Below are 22,945 nucleotides of genomic sequence, written 5' to 3' on the forward strand. Positions count from 1 at the left end.
AACAAAGATGTGAAACTAGAAGGATGCATAATGAATCTCAACACGATCACTTTCCATTTACACATCTCTTCTTCCCTTATTTCTAATCTGTAGCTTATCTGTGCAGATGGTAAACTCTTGTAAACTCTAATGTGTTGATTGATGCCTCTACCCTTATTGAAGATCTTTAATTGTGGATGCTGTAGCTAGCTGGGGCTTTATATTTCTGAGTTAATGACTGTAGCATAGCTATATTAGCTGCAGCTAACATGGGATCCCTAAATTCTTCAGAGAAGGTCTCTATTAGTCACACACAAACACACACACACACAAGCTTAAATAACCAATACAAGATTGGACCATTATCTATTATTAATTCCCTTGTCAAGCCAAAGCAATTATGAGATACAAGTTTTGCTATTTCAAACAGAAGAATTGTTCCCAGTGTTCTCAGAATAGACATATTTTATTTTGCAATTGATTTTTATTTTTTTTCCTCAGAAAATCAATTGAAGACTATACAGAAAAAAATGCTTGGTAATTCTTGGCAGACTAAGTTAGTGTGTGTTTTGTTTAATTCCCATGGAAACTTTCTACCAAAATCCCAGGTAGAATCAATCACTCCAAAAGAACATAATTAAGTGGAAAGAATGTCACCATATTGCTTTGCCTTCCATATATGCTTACATAGTTAATTACTATGTATGTTTTAGATTTACTGTCCAGTGCATAAACATGTAGGTTATAAAAGAATGCCCACACAGCAGAGAGGTAGGTAAAGCTTTGAATTTTCACACTGCATGAACTTATACAAGTTGTGCACCTGGCAACATACGACAATTTGACTCAAGTAATTTGTGGCTTCTTCCCCTTTTAATTTTTGTTGCTGTTATTAGATAAAGTTTGGATACATAACATTACAGGGAGCTGCCCTTTTGCTTATTATAGTTTCATCTGCCCTTCCCTCGGGTGCAGTTTATTCTCAAACACTGCACTTGGGGGCAGAGACTTTAAATTGGACATAAATTTTATTTGGCTGAGTGCAAGAACCAGTTGATTTATTTGATTTATTTTAAACATTTGAATGCTTCCTGAAATCCTGCTGGCACATCTGGATTTACTAAACACACTCTGGAAGGAAGTTATGGAATTAACCATAACTTTGGAAGACCAGTGTGCTGAGGGCCTATCTGGAGCCACTGGAGAGCAACTGGAACAAAAATTTACCTCCTTGCAGAGGTTTTTTTTTTTTCTCTGTTGGCTACAAAGATTCTTAGGAAGATCAGCCTCACTATTCTGGAGTTGACATTTCCAAATATTTTCTAAGAACTTCATGATTTCAATAACCTGAGGCTAAGCACCCATGCCTGATCTGTACCTCAACAAATTTGCTGCTGGCTTCCACAGGCTTCGGGTATTACCTGTGCACTCAGTGATATGAGCTGTTATAATGTTTAACATCTGACTTGAAGATCTAGACTCAAAATGGACATGATGATTTAGCTCAGAACAGATCAAAGGAAGGTATATTTTGAAGTACAGATGGAGGGCTTTAAATTCTTCCTTAGCTGAGCTGGGTTTGCTCAGCTATAACTAGAATGTAACTGTTGGTAAATTCATGATAGCAAGATGAGCTAGCATACCATTGCACTGAAAATTGTAATTTGAATCTGTGCTTCTTGTTTATCCAGTTCTTCTCCATTTCCCCCAAATAACACAGTAACAGAATTAAATCAGTATCTAGCATGCCTTTCCTAAGTGCACAAAAATCTGGTTTTGATAATTATCAGGAAGGAAGACATTTTATCAGAGTAGTGAGCCAGCTGGAAAAAGTAGTCTGTATAGAGTGAATCCAACCACTTATAATCTCATTAAGTCTCTTCCGAAAGGCTTCTTTTATGTCTTCATGTTGCGTTTGTTCACTTTGGGGTTTGAGTTTGTTTGGCTTCTGGAAATATGGTGTTGATTGTCATTTCTGATCTAAGACCAAAAGGGTTATTAAAGCAATAAAAACAACTACACAGTTTCTCCAATCCCATCTTTATTTTTGTCTTTTGCTAGGTTGGAAAAATCCACAAGAACACTGCTCGCAAAAGAGAATACCGCGTACTGTTCATGGTGATCACTACAGTTATCTGTTATCTTGCATGTTGGATTCCCTATGGAGTTATAGCACTACTTGCAACATTTGGTAAGCCAGGTGTGGTGACTCCTGTTGCAAGCATCATACCTTCCATCTTAGCAAAAAGCAGTACAGTTTGCAATCCCATTATCTACATACTTATGAATAAGCAGGTAAGAAGTGCTATTTTTAAACTGTATTTTCATCAGGTTCTGTTAGGTGTTCTTGATTTCTGTGTCTGCCTGTCCTGTTGTGTCCTTGTGAGAAAGGCATTCACAGCATATCCAAATAATGTCAGTGGAGTCTTGGGATGGAAGTGTTTGTAGTCAACATAATGTTGTAAGATAAGGAGAACAGATACACATCTGCTTACTCAAATTTTTTGTGTTCTTCTGAGGGACAAACTGTGTATTAATTTGCATACTGCAGAGTTGATGAATGTACTGGAATTTATTTTGAAAAGAAGAATATCGGGGAATAAGGGGGAAAGAAAAGAGGGGCAAGAAGAGGAAAGTATTTCAGGACCTTCAAAACAGTATGAAGGAGGATATATATTGCACTTAACTATTTTCATGATAGATCTATCTGAAAACAGTTATTAGAATTACAGTTTTGGTGGACTTCCACACTTTTTTCTGAAATAAGAAATTAATTTTGTCTCTTGACAGCCAAGACAGATTTCTAAAATGCCTGTATCCAACTGAGGTACCCCAATTCTCTAAATGTCATTTTCAGTACAAGAGATTAACTTCTTAATGTTTCTGTGTTGGCAGTTCCTAACTCTGAAGTTTAATAAGGGCAGATCTGGAAGTTTTGAAAATGGGTTTTGCAGTAAGAAATTCAAAAAATATGCATTGCTCATATTATCTTTTTGATTAATTGTGTTGGATGTTGATCTCAATTTCCTGTCTTCATGATTTCCATTGCATTACTTACTTTTGCCTTTACGTGCCTGTTATATGCTGTAGCCTACATTTAGTGTTATATAGTACTATGTAGCAGCAGTATTATATTACTATGAAACCTAAACAAGTTAAAAATTGAATGATCAAGTATACTATCATTTTGCCACTGCCTCAGAATATTCTTCATCTAGTTAACCTATCCTAAAGTTCTTAAACAAAGAATAGGTCTACTCTTGCAGTCCGAAGGTAGGATTCTAGGCAAACTCTGAAACTTCCCTGAAATCAGGAGAAGACACTATTGCCTTCCTGAAGCCTAGGGCTTCATTTCTAAAGTTGAATAGTTCAATTGTCATTGAACTGACAATGAAAAAGATAGAGAACTTTGTTTGAAAGGTGCTCATGCTGAAATAAAATTGCTATTTTTTCTCCTTTCTCTTACATTTTACACTTCTTAGGGAAATTTCCTAAAAGCAGCGTTTGTCTTTTTTTATTCTCTGAGCTCTTTGACAGATTAGGCCTTTGACTTCCATGAGACCATCTGACCATGCCATGATCACCCAAACAGGCTGTAACAGAGAAGACAAGCACACTTTAGCATTATCTTCACAGGCAGAGCACAACCCAAACAGCAAGTTTTTCTACAAAGAGCTGAAAAGGCCGTGCCACAATTCAGGAGCACTGCAGCAGGAAACTGGAAACAGATTCTGAAGTATCCATGCTTAATCTCCAGTCATTTGCAAGACTGATGTATTAGATTTCTCCTTTGAACTCAGAATAATCCATTTGTTTCCTACTGCCTACTGTTCCACAGCTGCCATCATTTAACAAAAAAATGCAAAGGGGCAAAGTTGAATCAATATTGGAGGGTAGATCATTTCTTGCCAACTCGTAGCCAGTGTGTGGATTCTATTATTTCCATAGTTAGCTTCCTTATTACTGCAGAAATTAAGGCAAAATAATTTCTTAAACAGAATTTCTTCAGATTTGGGTAAATACTTTTCAGTTTAATACAACCAAAATAATAGTAAATGCCTGCCATTTATTCTCAGCTCTCATCAGCCATTGTGTATTAGTAGCAAAATAGCAATTTTTTATATGAAACTCGGGAATCAGCTTCACTCACAAAAGGCAAAATGCATCCATCCATCTGTTTATCTTCCTTTCAAAACAAGAGAAATAGTAACACCATTGTCCTGTGTATGAAGTGTGTTCACAGAACCTCAGCTATTTTGGAGCTTTTCCCATTCATTTTCTTACATTTAACATCTCAGGAAAAATTCTCTTCTTCCCAGCTTCTCTGGGCTTCATTCTTTGCTGAGAAGTGTCACAGGATACTGGTGCTTTCCAACATAGAAATTGTCTAGTTCACATTTTCCACGGTTCTGTCTTTTCACAGCAGGCTATTTATTCAAGCACTTTGTAAATACACGGAGAACAGAACTTAATCTCTACTTCTCTGTGCATAAACTCACTTTTTTCCTTTGGATGTGCTCTGAAGATTGCAAAGCATTGCTGATTGACTGCAAATACAGTGTTTACATTTGTCATAAATTAATTTGGAATATTGTGGAATTACCCATCTCTGAGCTAGCCTTAAAACTCATCCTGCAGATCACTCTTTCAAATTAACTCTCTTGCAGGCTTTGAGTGACTTTTATGGTTTGGAAACCCCAGAGAAAAAGTTTACTCTTTGTTTTGCACTGACCTGGAATGATTTAGGGCCATTAAGATGATCAGAGGGCTGGAGCACCTCTCCTGTGAGGATAGGTTGTGGGAACTAGAATTGTTTAGCTTGGAGAAGAGAAGGCACTGGGTAGACCTCATTGTGGCCTCTTGAAGGGAGCACATAAACAGGAGGGGGAACTGCTGTTTACAAGGGTGGATAGTGATAGGACAAGGGGGAATGGTCTTAAACTGAGACAGGGGAGGTTTAGGTTAGATATTAGGAGGAAGTTTTTCACACAGAGGGTGGTGACACACTGGAACAGGTTGCACAAGGATGCTGTGGATGCCCCATGCCTGGAGGCATTCAAGGCCAGGCTGGATGTGGCTCTGGGCAGCCTGGTCTGGTGGTTGGTGACCCTGCACATAGCAGGAGGTTGAAACTAGGTGATCATTGTGGTCCTTTTCAACCCAGGCCGTTCTATGATTCTATGATAACATGGCTGTGGAAATGGTGGATTTCTGGCCTGTGTCATTGCCTTTCTGCTGCTCTTCTTCAAGAGGAAAGAGGTGAACTTCTGAGGCTGGGTTGTTGCTGGGCTGATAACATTATGCCAGGTAGACATTAAGTTTCACTGACAAAACTGTAAAGCACAAAACCACCACAAACTTAAGTGATGTCTTCAAATTTCCAGCAATGTATCCACTCTGAACAGGATCCTTATCGCAGCTCCAATTACCTTCTTTCACCACGGTGATGCTCCTCTTCTTTGTGTTACATACAAGCAGCTGTTAGACCTTTCCCCAGACTGTACACCCAAAAGCTTTGTGCTGGTGTAATTGTACTTGAGGACATATGCTGACAACCACACATTGTTAGCTGGATAACATAACGATGTCATAGGTTGTGAGGCTATGTGTCAGAAGTTCCCTTTTAATTGATACAAAAGGCTAGATATGAATAATGAGTGCTTGAAAGGTTATGGTTATGAATAAGATGTGTGTACTGAGATCGTGCCATTCTGCATTTGCTATTTCACATTATTTCAAATTAGCACTCAGACAGCAGGAATTTGCCTCATTGCTGTTGACAGCCAAATTTAAAGAAAAGGAAACCTTTATCATATAAGGATTTCTAGAATACATTGCTTGGAAGTCTCCTTCATGAGATTTAATGTCACAGCCTTTGCTGATGTAAAACAGCATTTCTCCACTGTATCAGATGGGTTTCAGACTAGTTACATGATTTCAGCAGTTACTTCCACATGTTTATTCACGCAGGCAGGTAACCTACAGCTCCCTGGACTACTGAAATTCACACTATGCCTCTAACAGTGTTTTACGTCTCACAGTCAGGAAAAACAAAACTAAACCATACCCAAACTCTGTTATCACCATTGTGCTATTTCTGGTGTCAGAAACTGCCTCTGAGCAAAAATAAGGAAGGAGAGTCTGAGGGATGGGCTGTATTAGATGTAAATAGGAGTTTCTGATTACCATTTTGATTTCTACTCTGTCTATCTTCTTGAATTAAAATCACTGCACTTGCAAAAATAGAAGCTGGCCTTGTCATTTTCCCCACACATTTGATGAATTGTTGTTGAAAAGTATATACACGCTCATTTGAAGATAATTAATACTGTGACCTTTACAAATGTATCATGTTAGGGATAGGGCTGACTGAAGGAGGAATTACATACAGCAAACAGAGAAAGTCAACTACAAAGACTTCTGTTTCTATTATTGTTGTTCATTTTAATTTTTGTTTATGTTTCTGGTAGACAATGAGATTCAAATAATAATGTACTTAAGAGTGTTCCCCAACAAGACCCAGACCCAGCACCGTGATTCTCACAAGTGAGTACTTAGGCATGCAGCGTTATTTCTCTACTGAGGCTGCCCACATATTGAATGATCTTCAGATATGTCTTCATTGCTCATACACACAATGTAAAATAGGTGTGTGGGCTCAAGCAAGGAACCTCTATAAAAAGGCTTTAAAGAGGCAGAGCAATAGTACTGGAAACTGATGTGTGGTAAATAGGAGTTAACCCAGCAGGGAAATTAAGTTTCCCCAGTAAGATAGGGCTGTGAACAAAAGGGAAGGCATTTTCACATTATTTGGGTGCACTAGGTACGTGATAACACGTAATTCAGAGAGCTGACCTTGACTCAGGTCACAAGTTAGACATTTCACAGACTGCAGCTGTACCATCACTACCCAACTCACACCAGATGCATAACTACCAGGCCAAAGCCTCTCAAATGCCTTCATGGAACTTGAATTGAGGAACAAGGAGTCCTTCTTTAAGGATAAGCTTTGCTACAACTATTCTCAGTCCTTCTTGACTTTATCTTATTCACTGAGCAGGGAAAAATGCACATGCACTTTGGAAAATGGAGTTAAACAATAGTCATAAAAAAAAAATTAATAGTAACCTTAACATTTCCCACCTGGATGCACAACAATTGCATTTTCATAGCCAATTTTCATCTGGTATGGTGCAGTTTTCAGTATTTCCCACAAAAGCTAATTTCTCATCTTTAAAGCAACAGGAATATATGGATGCGACATTTTTTTCTTCCACTTTGAAAAAACTAAGATATTTTATCTGCATGAGAACACAGAACTACAGACCTGGAAAGAAAGTACACGATGAAGAGACAGTTGTGTCAAGACTCATTTTATGCACACATTGAAATGTATCTATTAAGACCTGGAAGTAGACCGTATTTGTTTAAGTTCACATACCTGTAGAAGTTTGTGAGCTCACCATAACATACATTACCGAAAATTGCTATAATTTTTCATTAAAATTAATGTAGGTTTTAATACTCGTGATCTGTTTTTTGTTGTTTTGTTTTTCTCCACTGTTAGCCGGGCTGACTTAGTAAATAACAGTAACATAAGGAAGTGATGCTGCATTACTTTTTCTGTCAACTGGAAACAACAAGAATTTTTGTCCAGATAGAATTGCGCACCCAAGATCTTAAGCAGAAAATGAGCCGAAGTAATAACCTCTTAGTGCAGAATAGTCTACGCTAAGTAGAGCATTACAGTAAGGTTCAGAAGCTTTTGGACTGTATTCCTTTCCCAACATGCAGTGATCTGACTTTTTATAGTTGAGGGACAAAGAGAAGTGAGGTCTCAAGGGCACTTACACTGCAGCCATGAGGTGTCACTGCATTTCACACAGTGAGTTCAAAATTACTGTAGGTATTTCTCTCTCAGCTTATGACAAAAAGATCATTTCAGGCAAATAACCTGTTTAACCAAGGCCACAAGTATGTTTATCAGCCCCACCAGCTTCATGCCACCCCTGGCTGCACTCTCTGTGCAGCCCAGCTGAATATAAACATGAGCTCAGCCATGTGATGCCTGTGCTGTGGATGCTCTCTGAGGGCAGGCCCAGCTTCAATATCACAGAAGAATTTTAGACTTTCTTACTTCCGCAAGAAAGGAAGTAAAAAATCATATCTTGTGCAAGAAAAATATTTAACAAAGGTGGAAACAACTACATGCAAATGAATGCAAACACAGAGTAAGCATGTGTCTATTTGACAAATTAGTGCCATAATAAGTATTATGTCCACTTACGGTGTCATTCTTTCTGGAAAGCATAGAAGGTGAAGGGCAATGTCCTGGTTTCATCTGGGGCAGAGTTAGCTTTCTTTCTAGTAGCTGACATGGTGCTGTGCTGAATACTGAGAGAATACTGTTGCTAACACACTGGTGTTTTAGCTGCGGCTGAGCAGTGCTGTGCAAAGCCAACATTTCAGCTTCTTTTACTGCCCTGCCAGCAGAGGGAGCTGGGGCAGCATCAGGAGCTGTGAGGGGGCAGAACTGGGGTAGATGACCTGAACTGGCCAAAGGGATATTCCATACTATATGGCTGTTTTCAGCAATAAAACTGAGGAGTGTTGGCTAGAGGGGCTACTGTTCTTCATGAACTGGCTGGGCTATGGTCAGCTGGCATCGTGCATTGCTTGATTTTTATTCCTATCTTTATTGTCAATTTTTTGTTTGTTTGTTTTTATTATATTGAACTGTCCTTATCTCAGTTGTGGCACTGAGTGACATGGTCAGTGGGCATGGTGGGGGTGGGCTGACAGTTGTACTAGATGATCTGAGAGGTCTTTTCCAATGTTAACTATTCTATTATTCTATAAGATCTCTCACTTAGGGGAAGTGAGTTAATTTCTGTGTGATGCTGAGCTGCCTGCTGACTTAAACCACAACAGGCAGTAATATCTCTTTACCTTATATAGCATCTTAAAAATCAACCAGTATGTTGCTGTCATTTGCTGTATTGCTTTTTTCACAGTGCTGGAGCAACATGGGGTTTCACAGGAACAGAAAGAGAGTTTCACATTAGACAAGGGTAATGAACAGATTAGAACACCTTTGGGAAAATACAGCGGGTAGAGTTTGTAGCATTGACAGTAAGATCCTTTTGTAGTCCATATCCACTCTACAAAAGCAAAGAAGCCATTTCTGAGAAAAGAAAAAAGGAGGAGACTCCAAAGGAGCTTAGGCTGAGGCCAGATTTGAAATGACAAGTCGTACAGAAAGAGAGGGTTATAGAGAATGACTTACTAGGTCTTTTCCTATCTCTTTCATGATTTCTCTTCTGTAAGCTTTAACTAAAAAAATTTCTTCAGAGGTTTAAGTTATCACTGTCATTTAGAATAAAGGTATGATGCAGGTAAACTGCATCAAGTAAAAACTGTGATTCCTTTGGACAAGTCAAATTTCAAAATAAAAATGCAATTGAAATCTAAACTTGAGAATAGCCTCAGTTCTATCTGGCAGCTTTGATAAGTCCAGGAAATCAGATAACTGATTTTATCAAAAGAGATTAGTATTGGTACCTCTTTGGTGGATAGCAAGGAAATATCTGTAGGTAAAGATTTGGCCTCTGGTCACTGCCACTTTACAAATGAAACAATGAGCAGTTTAAAGATTCAAAGATTATGTGTTGTTACATCTCTGAAATTCTGTGATACAGGAAGACTGCTTCAGTCAAATTGTGTGATCTTGCCTATCAAGAACAAACTACAGTTGAACTGGGCGTTTCAGGGAAACATTTAAAATCACCCATTTTCCCACATTCACAACCAGAAAATCAAACCTGCAGGGTAGATTGAGAGCTAAATGGAGGATTATAGTATCCAGAGATGACTACTGAAGCAAGGAGTATGGTATACTCACACCTAAACAAAAGGCATGAAGATCCTTACAAGCAAGGTAATCCTTGGTATCCTATTTGCTCTTGCAAGTATATGCCAGCAGAATCTCAAACAATTCGCTACTTCCTTGCTATCTTCATTTGCATGTTTGTCTTCAAGGGAGAGACTGGATGGTCAACAGCTCAGTCAGTGCTAAGGGAAATGCAGGAAAAAAATGGATAAAGTATTAATCACCATGATGTTTCTATCACAGAATCACAGAATTGTAGGGGTTGGAAGGGACCTCCAGAGATCATCGAGTCCAACCCCAATCTTGCCATTACTTTAGGGTGATCTACAAGTTGGATGTAAGCACTCGAGAGTTGGGTGTCTTTTTCTGAGCTGATTTCCAAGTTTGGTCTGTACAAACAAATTCCTGCAAAGGTGTACACGGTCTACAGGTAGACTGAACTTGTGCTGTTGATCAAATAACACCACCAGTCAGCACTGCTGACACAGAAGAGACACTGTGGGAGCTTCTGTTGCAATACTCTCAGCCACAGCTGCAAGTCAAGAATCACACTGAATTTTAGCCCACGCCTTGGTCTCGCTAAAATGAAGCATTAATTTAGCCTCAGATTTCTGTGTTAATTCTAATGCTTATGCTTCTCTCTAATGTCCATATTTTACAAATAGGCCTCCAGCTATGTATTTACTGCTGCCTATCATTTCAAAGCAGAATACAGGCACAGGTCAGCTGAAGAAAACAGTCTGTAATGCAATGCAATATGTTGCATAAAAAAAAGACTTTAGTTACTTTCTGAAGATGATTAAATTCAATGGATGGCAAAGATTTGAAAAAAAAAGTACAACCCTGGAGGTAATAGAACTTCTCATTTATCTCTCCTGTTTGATCACTGAATCACGTCTTGTGATCTGGCTGTGGCATAATAGTAAAATTTTATTCAGACAGTGAAATTTATGTACATTTCATCTGTCAGCTGACATTACTTCTCAGTGTTTTACTGTGTCTACCAGATATATCTTTGTAGTCATGTATCCAGCTAACAGTTCAAGCAACTACCATTTCAGATTAAGGTGATGAAGTGAAAAAAACATGAGATTACTACTCAAATTTTTTTCAGCGTTTGTGTAACTTTCTCCAAACAAATATTCAATTAGTTTATTTAATATTCATTATCCTTGTAAAGCCAGGGATGATCATCATCTTAATTTTGCATCAGGAGAAATTTCAGGATCAAAGGTTACATTAGTGCTCAAAAACTTATGAACTTGCATGGCATAACATTAATAACTCAAATCTGTAGAACTTCATGATTTATGTCCTTCTCCCTTGAGGGCAAAGAAGCCGCCATACTAACAGAATAATGGCTTTCACAATATGGAAAACGCAGCATAAAATTGGTTTCCTCAGATTAAGTCCCTTTTCACTTTAAACTGCATCATTTAATCCCATTCAGAAATTTGGCAGTGTCCATATGAAAACAAGTTGAAGTTCCTTGTCTCTTGAAGTAGAAGCAATTGCAGAACTTTATTCCTCTGGTGACTGGTCCACTAGCTTCCAAACTAGATTTATTTATAGCCACTTTACAATCCCTTATTCCCGAATTTACCCAGTAACCCTCGTTCTCTGATAGTTATCTTTTCTTCATACTCAGACACAGCAATCAAATGACCTTCTGTCTTCATACTGGTGGGCTAAACCAGTTTGGTTCTTTTAGTTTGCAGTAAGGATCAAGGCTCCTCATTCTTCTGATGTCAAAGAGTTACATGCATCTTTAATGCTTTTGTTTATACATAACAAATCTAATTCTCAAAAGTACACAGTGTCCTCAATGCTGTGCAAATACCAGTGACCATGAATATGCCCAGTTGCCATCACTAATGAATAGTCATAGAAAAAACAGCCCTACAAATGTCCTGACATCAGTTTATTCCCTTACTTTGTAGGCAATGGGCCCTTTTTGTGGTGCTGGCTCACAGTGAGCAAGGCAAGTTCTCCAATGAACAATGCACTGGTGTCATAGAGCATTTCTGGAGTATTTTTTCTTTGAATGAACCTTCTAGCTTTCTAACATTGTGAAAAATTCAAATAATAATAACAACAAAAATATAACCTTATTGTTAATCACAGGTGATGCCATGTATTTTGTCTAGGAAAAATCTTCTTAATAGTACACTGAATATTAGAAGAGGACCAACACTATAGGAGATATTTCTTGTTTCTGTCATCTTGTCTACTATGTTTAATTACTTTCATTATTGCAACCTTCTGAATTTGAGCAAAAACCACCAACAACTCAACAATGACTTCTTAAATCACTATACTATGACTTAATTATGACCAAATTTACAGAAATGGATGTAGATAAATAGATAGGGGTCTACTATATAGGGTGCAGCTATTATTATGTGTGTTTTGTGTGTCTGTCTGTATTAGCAGAATGTCACACAGTGACACAGCCTCAAGCAAAAAGAGCTTGAGTGATTTACGAGGAAAGATGATAATGATATGATGCTCTACAAAAATAATATAATGAAAACTAGGGATTTGTATTTCCATGCGTGTTCTTGATTTCAAACTAAGTGGAGTTCTGTAAGACATACCTGGAAGAACTCTTTTCCCCGAACATGCTTTGCATACAGACTATGGCCAAGGACAGAGTGCTCAGAGCAACGAAAAGACAACAAAATCACAATTTTATAATTATTTGTTCAGAACTGGGTCAGAAACATATCCATCTAAGTCCATCACAGCTAGCTGGAATCTTTTTGTTAAGCCTTGTGGATTGATTCAGAGTGCATGGGTAAATGTACAAGAAGAAATGGGGTAGACAGGAGAGCATATTGATGATGAAGAAGTAAACACATACATTTTTAAAGAGACAAAACACATTTTTTTGTTATGTTTTGAACTTTCAGCAAAATAAGAGTTATTTCAAAATGATCTGGAATCTCTCATCGCATATTGCAGTAGTAATAGAACCTTCATTTCTTCTCATGAAGCATAATGTTACTATAGAGACCGGTAAATGTATTTCTGCCTCTGTCAGTCAAGATCCATCAATCACACTGCAAAGCCCTGAACAATTCTGACCTACTCAAATGAGAAAACAGAGGCAGGGTCCATTTTCTTGCTGTTCACCAGGTTCTTTGCCTGTTCTTTTTTCTCGTGCTGCTTTAGTAAATTCTTCTTCCCTAAGTTCCTTTTAGATAGGAGGAAATTACTTCACATATGTTGCCATTTTGTATTTTGTATGTGTTTTAGTAGCTCTATTTAAGGGCACTGAAGACTTGGCTTGAGGCAAATATGACAATCCATCTTTTTTATCCACAGCAATAAACCCCGTTGAAAGCATCAGTTCTCTCTTAAAACAATGTGCAATGAGAACATATTAGGGTTGTTCGTGCAGTGCTTTCACGTGCACAGCCAGACTCCTGGAAATTCAGCAGTCATGCTTGTTACATTGAAGTAAATATAACAGTTTCTCCAAATTTGTTTCCTCATGCAAAATAACTATTCCCAGTTTATAATTCCTGAAGCTTTGGTCTCTGGTTTTGTTCACTTTATAAGAGTGCATTTTACACGAGGACTTATCTCCAGAGTACTTCTAAAAGAGAATTATTTGAATAGTACACTGTATTTATGAAAACATGATAATGTTTCTCAGATACTGAGCTGTGCTCTTTTGTTTCTGCCATCTCTGCTTCTCTACCGTGGAACAACTTTGTTAGCATTATGTTGGTAACAGTTTATTGATTTGTTTTCTTCTTCTCTCTACTGTTCTTGGGATGCTCCAGCTGTTCATTAAACTGCCTAATGGCCTCATACCTCTGTTCAGCCCCATGCATTTTTAAAGTCTAAATTAGGTCTACCAAATAGCTCATGGTTTCATTTGGGTGGAAGTGCTGAAAGTTACTGGAAAACAACACAGCGCCTCTGGGGAGGCATTTTGCTAGGGAAGGAAAATAGGGTTGCTTGATCCAGCAGAACACTTATGCTTCCTGTCCTCTCTTCTGAAAAAGCAGACTCGGAAACAGGCCCTAAACAGAATTTTCCCCACCTTTCCCTCATGGTTGTCTGTCTTATGTGCCTCTTGGCTCATACTCATTGTAGGCAGAAATACTGGGCTTAGGGGTAGACCACAGGAGTTTTTAGTTTGTAGAAAAGGTGTGTTATGTTTCTTGCTATCACGAGCCAAAAAATCCCTCCTACTGTCTGTCTTAATCCAGATTGTAAATACTTTGGGCCAGGAACTCCACCTTGGTCTACAAAACATGGGACAATCTACAAGTCACGAACTCTTGAGGCATATTTATGTTATGTTTACTTGAACTACTGTAAGAATGATGGAACTATGCTGACAAGACTTCCATCAATATGGAAAACAATCCTCAGCCTCCTGTTTTCCCTTGGCACCTCACCCACACAGAAGATGTGCTTGCTGCTCATGGTGGCAATGGTGAGGATATAGCCAGCACGCTGCGTGCAGCAGCACTCCAGGATTGATTCTGGAAAGGGAGGCTGTTCGGAAGGCAGGCCAGAAAGATATTATAATAATGAAGTGCAATCACAGCCAGATGACTGGGAGCAAGGCAATTAACAGCAGCTGACAGCTTAGAGTCAGCACTGACAGCAATTTTTCCCTCTGGCTGCTCCCATAAAACCAAGGCAGATGTGATATTTATTGCCTGTCCTCCCGAACCCCTCAGGGTTTCTGGAGTCTTCTTGGAAGTGTATAAGGAGCTGTAGCTACAACAATTATCCCTTATCTGTCAGCATCCTGCAACCAATAGGATATTTGATCTGCATTTGTCGATGCACAGAAACAAGTCATCAGAGGAAATGGGGTTTCTTATTGCAGTTATTGTAGAGACAAGTAGAAGCATGTGGAGGAAGTTTTTCGAAGTGTAGCAGTGAGATGCTAACTCTGTTGGCATTAGAGTTTACTAAATTTAATGGGAGCCACAGAAGAAGTCAGTTAATGTTTGTAACTCTACCACTGTTGTTCATTTTAAAATTACATCCCACAACACTAAGCCTGGCAGCAGCAAGAGCAACAAATGAGTTGGGTTCCTCCCTAAAAAAGAAGTGCTATAAAAAAATAAGAAAACAAAAAGCCAAAACAAACAAAGTTATTATTAGGGAAAAAAAAAAAAGCAGCATTTCTTCATTTGCATCTGGTGCAGCTCATCTTTCTAGCTGTTTTTACTCTGCCCTGATGAGGTTGCATCTGGACATCTGGAGTACTGTGTTCAGTTCTGTGCTCCTCAGATCAAGAAAGGCAGGAAACAGCTGGAGACAGTTCAGTGGAAGGCCACAAAGTTGGTGAGGGTTCTAGAGGAAAGGCTGAGAGATGTGGGGCTTTTCAGCTTGGGAAAAACAGAGGAGATCTTATGAATGCTAATACATATCTAATGGGTGGGAGTCAAGAGAGTCAAGGCCCCTTTCAGTGGTGTCCAGCGACAGGAAAAGGAGGAGTAATGGGCACAATCTGGAACATAGGATATTTCACATGAACATTAGAAAAAAAATACTTTGCAGGTGACAGAGCTGCCCAGAGAGGTTGTGGAGTCTTCTTCTCTGGAGCTGCTGAAAACACACCTAGATGCTTTCCTGTGCAACCTGCTCTAGAGAACCTGTTTTAGCAAGCAAGATGATCTCCAGAGATTCCTTCCAACCTCTACATTTCTGTGATTCTCTGTGATTCTGTGATTCTCCCTCCTTCCTTGCTGGGTTTCATCAGTGCTTGTTTTTCCTCATCCTTCCCCCGGATTCCTTTCCTCACTCATGTAACTTTTAAGATCCCAGAGATTTCATCAGCTAAAGACTCCCTCAGTGATTTGTCACAACCTATGTGTGCTGTCATTTCTCTAGTGGCAATTCTGCTTCTGGGAAGAAGAACCCACAGTATGACTGCATTACAATTAATTCCTTGTGAACTTAATGCATCCTTATACATCAAACTTAATAAGCATTTGCTTGAATATTAGCATATTTTTAGCAAAAAGAAATAGGACATGCATTTCCAACTTGCCTTGGATAGCAATGCATGAAGCTTGAGCTCAGGCTCTACTTAACTTCCTTAAGTTCACTAATCCCTTCCTTAAATGCACCAATCATTTTCAAATGCACTATCTGCAGTAAATTGCCGCTGTAAGAAAGTAGAATCTAAATATATACACGAGGAGACACACATTGAGTAGATACTAGGGTTCAGCAGATACATCCATGCTATTCTGATGCAACAATCAAATTATCATCCACCAGACACTTTGAAAAGATCAAGACGATGAAAGGGCAACAAGTGTTAGTGGACTGTCCATATGACTGTTCACCCTGATTGATGATGTTGGCCTATGGTAAATCATTGCTTCATCATAGCCACAGATGCAGTTCACTGCAGCATGTGGTGGGTGTGATTATAGCAAAATACTGTCTCCTCCTTAGCTTTGTGTAGCTGACTAACAGGGGCATGCTGCAGTCAAGACAGCAAGTTGGAGCTTAAGATGTACATAAGGTCTGTACATATGAGAGAAAAATGATCAATGGTTATCACATGTATCTTAAGATGTGTCTTTCAGTCACATAGTTTTTCAGCTGGCAATAGATATAAACACATCAAAATGCCTGTGTGAAGTTCTACATGTCAGAGCCATGCTCCTTTGAGCTGCTCAAGTGAAACACCACTGATTTCTGTGAATAAGTACAAAAGGTGCCTCCTTCAAAAATACATTGTTCAGAAAGGTGAAGTCTGGTTTGGGGACTGAAACTTGAAAACAAGTTGCCTGTGAAGTTAATTGAGATCTTATCAGAGAGATAGTGTCACACCTCTTCCATAGCTGTCACTGCTAAAGAATAGGGAGTACAGCAAGATATGTGCTGTGCCCAACACTATATAGTTCTTGGGTTTCCTCTCCCATGTCGCAGACAATACAATTTACTGAGCGTTTTATCATATGGAACATGGTGACCTTAAGTTCTGTGTGTTTTTAGGGAGTTTTTTGATGAAAAAAGAAAGCCCAGGAAAAGCAAAACTGAAGAATTTGAAATACATCTCAGCATTCAGTTTATCCCATCTTGTAACTAGGTGTTTTGAGTTTTCTGTGAAGTGTTACTTGCAAATTCTAACATATAGTGATTATCCCCTTGAAGTCGCCCACTAGGAGATGAACTGTATGATTATTGGCTGACAGGAGTTTATGTGATGGCAATATAATGTTTAATTTTTCACTGATGTGCAGCCAGGTTTACTGTAGGCATACACTCACTGTGATTGTCTGGGGTGAAAAGCCCAATTTCTGCCGCTGCAGTGTCACATCCCACCCATGAAGGAGGGAGGGGTGACCAGATTTGCAAATCCCCCTAGTTGAATTAAGATGAAATGACACTCAAGTTCTGTACATATGAGAGAAAAATGATCAATGGTTATCATATGTATGTTGGCTCTCCCAGTTTTATCTACCTAAGCTGTATGGTTTTATAGAGAACTCAAGTGAGCCTTGCATTAACAACTTTAAGATACAGAGAGAAAAAAAGAAATAAAGAGTGGGAGAAAGATGACCAGTCATGGATCTGGGGCTACCAACAAGAGTGTTCCATGTGCTATAGAACCAAGAGGAGAAGCAGCAGCAACAAGAAGTAGGGGCAGCAGCAGTGAAGAAAAAGGGCTGACCTGGCCCTCTCCTAGCCCTTATTTATATTATCAAAGCAAAAAGGGTTGGGAAGTCTCCCCTAGCCCTTATTTGGGACTGTTGGCTCCAGTTCCAGGTTTGGTTGAGACACGAGACGCCAGTCAAACCAACAAAGGCAGCATCAGGCCCCCTCCCATGGTTGTCCATTTCTTGGGCATTGTTCTGGACCCTTGCAGGAGTGGTTGGGACATCAGTCCAAGGGACACGTGGCTCCTCTCTTGGCTTAACTGTCTCTTGGACTTGTTGCTGAGGCTTGTTCAAAACACATTGTTCAAAGACTACCAACGCAGTGTAATATCACATGTTTAATGGAAGGAAGTAGACTTGTAGTGGTCACTTTATATGGTTTTTCATCACAAATCAAATGACAAGTTATGCTTTCCTTTGTTAAGTTGTTTTTCACTTAAATAATAGTTAACAAAAAAAGCCAATTCTTGTTAAGACATGATGTTGGATTCCTTGAATGGATCGCACAGCTATTTACTTATTTATTAGCATTTCAAGTACAGCATCAAATCACCAGAGCACGACATGCTTAGAGTGCTTGAACATCCCAAGAAATGAACTGCCAAATGAACTACCTGCTTGGGTAGACACATTCATTTAAGAATAAAACTGCCTTTGGAATGTTCCCTTGTTTTCTGTAGTTTACTGAAAGCAAATTTTCAGTCTGTCAGTCCATTTCAATTTGAGATCAGTGACAGTTACATTCCCTGTTTAGCTGTCTGCAGTTCAGTGTCATTCACACAAGCCAGTATGAAAAGACAAGCACTCTTAAACAAATGAAAACCAATGCTTTATTTACAGGAAAAAATCTGTACACTGTGCGTACATAAAAATATACAAAATCATAATAGAAAATATAAAAAGTGTTAAAATGTATACAAACACTTCTTAAAAATGTGACTCCTGTAAAATCTTAAGCTTTGTTATTAGAGTACACATTCATTTAAAAAAATCATCATACAAAATAATTCTCAAAGCTATTAAAAAAGTACACAGTCTATATTTGAATAGTTCAATGACTACATAGTCTAGGAGTGATGCGATGATATGGGTAAACGTAAGGCTTTTACACACAACTCTTATTTAAAGAACAAAACTCTGAATCTGATCACTAAGCCAGAGAGAAGAAATTTGCAGTATCAAAGCTCATTTAACGATGCAGGCATGCCCAGACACGGGCTACTTTAAATTTCAAACAGTTAAATCAGGTATCCTCCTTCTGTGTGAGAGAGAGGATAGCTTCCAGGAAAGAGCCCGGTGCTCCTACTACAGGTTTCCGAATCACCTACTTCAAAAAGCAATTTCATTTATTTAATATGTGTGTCAACTTTAAAAAGCATGTCAGGAAAAAGAGGACCCATTTATTTTTGCAGTCTATGTGTTTGATATTCCTTTCATGGTACACCTGCGTCACCTTTCAAGTGGCATTCTCCATCCTTAAGAACTGCTGAGGAGGAAGGGAATGAAAAAATCACTGTGAATTGGACTTTTATTTGGAACTACTTGGTTCAATCCAACTTTAAAATGAGTATGCTCAGTCTGCAAAACCATTTCGTGTATGTAGATACTACTCTTCATTTTAGTAAAACGCTCTCTTGGTTTTGTTGACTTTGCCAAGAGGTCAATAGGAACAAGCTCCAGAATTTGTTTATCTGTACAGAGAGATTGCAGATCACAGTGTGTAAACAAGCTCCTTCTCTTTCAAGGTACAATTTCTTTCATCATTGTAATTTCCCTAACTTAACCAGAGTTTCACTAGCATAAAACTGCACAGTGAGGTAAAAGAAAAAAAAGTAGTATTCAGTAGTTTAATTAAGAATTAAACTGAGCTGAACTGTGAGTCTACGCCCAGGTAATCTTTAGAACTATAAAGGAATGGAACAATTAGTAATTTACCTATAGCAGAAAGATTTTGGCTCAAAATGAGGCAAAACCTGTCCTAATTTTTCTTTCATAAACAGAAGAATACCTTGACTTAACCATTCAAAGGTTGAATGCATAAAATGATAGAGCACCACATGTCAGAAAGGCTAAAGAATTCACAGTGGAGCTTAATGAAATTCAAAATAAACTCAGCATGTTTACTTAAGATGCTGCTGTGTTTCTGCTTAGTTTCAACTGAGTGCAACTTTTGTCCACAGAACAAGGGCACAGAAAAGGGGCTCTCTGGCTTTTGAAGGCAATTTATTCCTATTTGTCAGTAAAACTCCACAAATTTGAAACCTGAATCACTGTATCAAGTCTGAAGGGAGCTCAGGCACGAACTAACAGTGTTTGCTTTGCTGATGGCATGTGTCAAGAGCTGAGTCAGTACAGACCTCCCTTGCCTTGGTACCATTTCTCTCTGCTAGCATGCAATAGCTGCACATGGAATAGGAGAGCTATGAAGCCATGCCTACATCTACTTCCAAAAACCCTGTGATCTGGGTGGGAAGATGCATTTTCTTTCACATTGTCTACATTTAGTAAGTATCTATAAACAGCACTCTCACACATCACTGTTTTTAAAAGACACACAGATTCAGTGTTACTACACACTCATTGCTTCAAGTTGACTGGATCTTTGCCCTTGTGAAGGACGGTGAAATGCCCATAAATGCAAGAAATACTTGGTGGGCTCCTATGAAAGCCACCAACGCCAAAACCACAGAGAGTGTAAGCACTGGTGATAGCAGTACCTCTACAGGTCCTTCATGTTCCCTCTTCATTTCTACCCCTTCCCCTTTTGAACGAAGTGGAGGAGAGCCCTCAGTTAGCAAATCAGATGTATTTGCACTTGCATCAAAAAACAAAGGACAAGAAAGACAGTAGGGGAACAAAATCTCTTTAAGCAGTCATCAGCTGTTTGACCAGACAGACCAATGTAAAATCACAGTGGAAACCAGTGCTACAAAGCCACTCTAGGGATCCTTGAGTTTTCAAGAAGATGGGGATCATAAATTGGTCTTCTACCCTTTGCAAGCAAGTAAGTGCCAGCAGCACAGTTCTGTGGCATCTTCTGAGGTGATGGTGCCATGGCATCCACACTGAACTTGTGGTGGAGCAGTGACTGCTATATAAATCAGAATACATCAAATTCTCCTGGAAACAGTTGCACAAATATCTCAAAAGGTTGAAGAGCATCAGCATACCAGCAAAGAAAAAAAATCCGCTGAAAGGCCTTAAATGTGCAAAGTCCAGTACAGTGAAAATATATAGTTTGTTTTCTGGTTTCTCAGACCTGGTTCTACATCATGACTTAAATGATGCACTAAGTAGGTACGATAGCACTTGCTGCATGGAACTCTGCAAAAACCACCTTGTTCTGTGCAACAGCTATGTGGACAACTTACTGAAGAAGTAATACAACATAATCTTGCTATGTATAGCTGAGTAATACAGTTAGAATTTTTTTTAATAGAAATCAGAGTTTGAGGTTAGTGGTTGCAGACCAAAGTGATATGCTTTTTTTCAGAACTTGAGAATTTCCTGCTTACAGAAAGTAGCAGTTACTAGTTCTAGAAAGGTAACCATCTCCCTTCTGTTACACACATGTGGCAGCTAACCCAACATGCTAGAAAGGCAGATATATTCGGTAGTACTTGCTCAGACTTCAAATGTTTTGCAGGCACCTTACCAAACATACTAAAAAATAGAATAGTAGGTTATTTATCCTCCACAAGATTAAATAACAATGTTATTAAGAATAAAAGTTGCTGACATACATCAGTAGCTAATATATCCAGAGTCTGAAGCTAATATAAATAAAATCTGTTCCTTTTTATATGTACCAAAATGATTAATGGACACAGTTACACACAGAATGTAGAAGTACAGTTTTTAGACCATCTGGACATATTTCCTGTCAGCGAGAGGAATCTTACAGGATCATAAGGCCCAAATTAAGAAGCTGCACGGGAAAAGAAAGCTAAGCCCTATGCAAGAGATATTCTTCCCTTTTGAGGAGAAAAAATCATCAGACCCTAAGAGCAGAGGGAAAAAAAAAAAGACTCTGTGATGATGCTTACATTGCTATCAAAGTGGAAATAGTCATTCATACCATTTGCACACTTACTGTCTCACTGTTGCGTAAGACAAAACACAAAAGATACTTTCCAACACAAACTCTCAGTTGCTCTTTTCAGTGCCTTTTTGAACTGTCTGCCTTTTCACTGAATGGACATGAAGAGGATACAGCTGTGTTCTACTAAATTTGACCTATGGGAAAAGGTACAGTCATGTGAAAAAAAAAAAAAAACCACCACCATCAATAGAAAGAAAAACAGCACACAAAAATCCTCCTGCCACTCCGGAGGCAATCTGAAACTGAAGTCTTCATATTTTAGATGTCTTAGCATTCACGTTGATTTTCAGAATTACCTTTACAGAATGTTCTCATTGTGTGTCATGAAGGAAAATATTAAATGATCTCCACATGCTGTCCACAGTCAGTTTGTTTTTGCAGGCATTACAGCTTCTCTGGGGTACAGCTTTTCAAACATGCAGTAAAAAAATGCTGATATCCTCCTCTTTTGTCAAACAACTCCCATACTTTCTTAAGAGCAGTAAGTTGTGAGCAAATGAATTTGATTTTGATCACAGTGAAATACCTCACAAATGATGTCTGTAATCCTCAGTGCTATCTTTGCTGCAGAAAGGTGAGCTCCCTCTACATTTGCTTGCAGTGCAACTTGTGTTTGCTACACAGTCTCCCTTGGCTTTCTCTGGATAGTTTTTATCTGTGCGTAGTGTGGGAAGGCATCATTTCCCTCTCACTTACACCCTCTTTGTAGGCCTCTCAGGGAAAATATTTTTCTGAACAGGTTATCAATATGTTTGTTGCTTTCTACAGAAATGAGAAACTTCTCTTTTCCCTGTACCCCGCTCAGTGTGAGCAATGGGATGTGACACCAAGGGTGCATCCAGTGATTTAACTGATTTAGCTGCGTGTTTTGCCATCTACATCTGCACTGATTTCATAGCCACCATAAGGCCTCCTGTACAGTTAGAAGCCCGCGAGTGAACCAGTGTATGAATAGGAATTAAAAGACTCCTCTAATCAATGAATATTCAGCTCAGAGTAGCAATTACTTCATTCTTGGAGAGTGTGAAAATCCCATGGAGCCATGAGAAATGCTGCATTGTTCAAATGGCAGCTCTGTACACGAGCGATACAGGCTGCTACACAATGCCAGATTTAACAGTTAAATAAGTTCATTTAAAAAAAGTTACAATCTAGCATATGTGGCATAAGAGACCACTGACGAATTCCAACGGTCACACCCACAACAATACATTATATTTCGGCCTAAGTATGTCCTCTGCACCTTTTGTAAGCTAAGCTTTTTGTTTTCTTTAACTATTTGCAAAGCAGTAATAAATACTCAGGCTCAGAAAAGAAGTATTT

General features: G+C 38.8%; 1 protein-coding gene across 1 annotated transcript in view; it reads left to right on the forward strand.

Annotated features, from left to right (window-relative positions):
• Positions 1-22,945, forward strand: part of LOC122155919 (pinopsin-like) — a 73,344-nt gene that overhangs the window by 47,545 nt on the left and 2,854 nt on the right. Inside the window, exon 3 of the mRNA XM_042810280.1 lies at positions 2,041-2,274. Coding sequence (XP_042666214.1) covers positions 2,041-2,274 — 234 coding nt within the window. The remainder of the gene's footprint in view (positions 1-2,040; positions 2,275-22,945) is intronic.

Source organism: Centrocercus urophasianus, unplaced genomic scaffold (assembly GCF_019232065.1).
Source record: "Centrocercus urophasianus isolate 14NV4802_14NV808 unplaced genomic scaffold, USGS_Curo_1.0 seq_12, whole genome shotgun sequence".
Taxonomy (NCBI): Eukaryota; Metazoa; Chordata; class Aves; order Galliformes; family Phasianidae; genus Centrocercus; species Centrocercus urophasianus.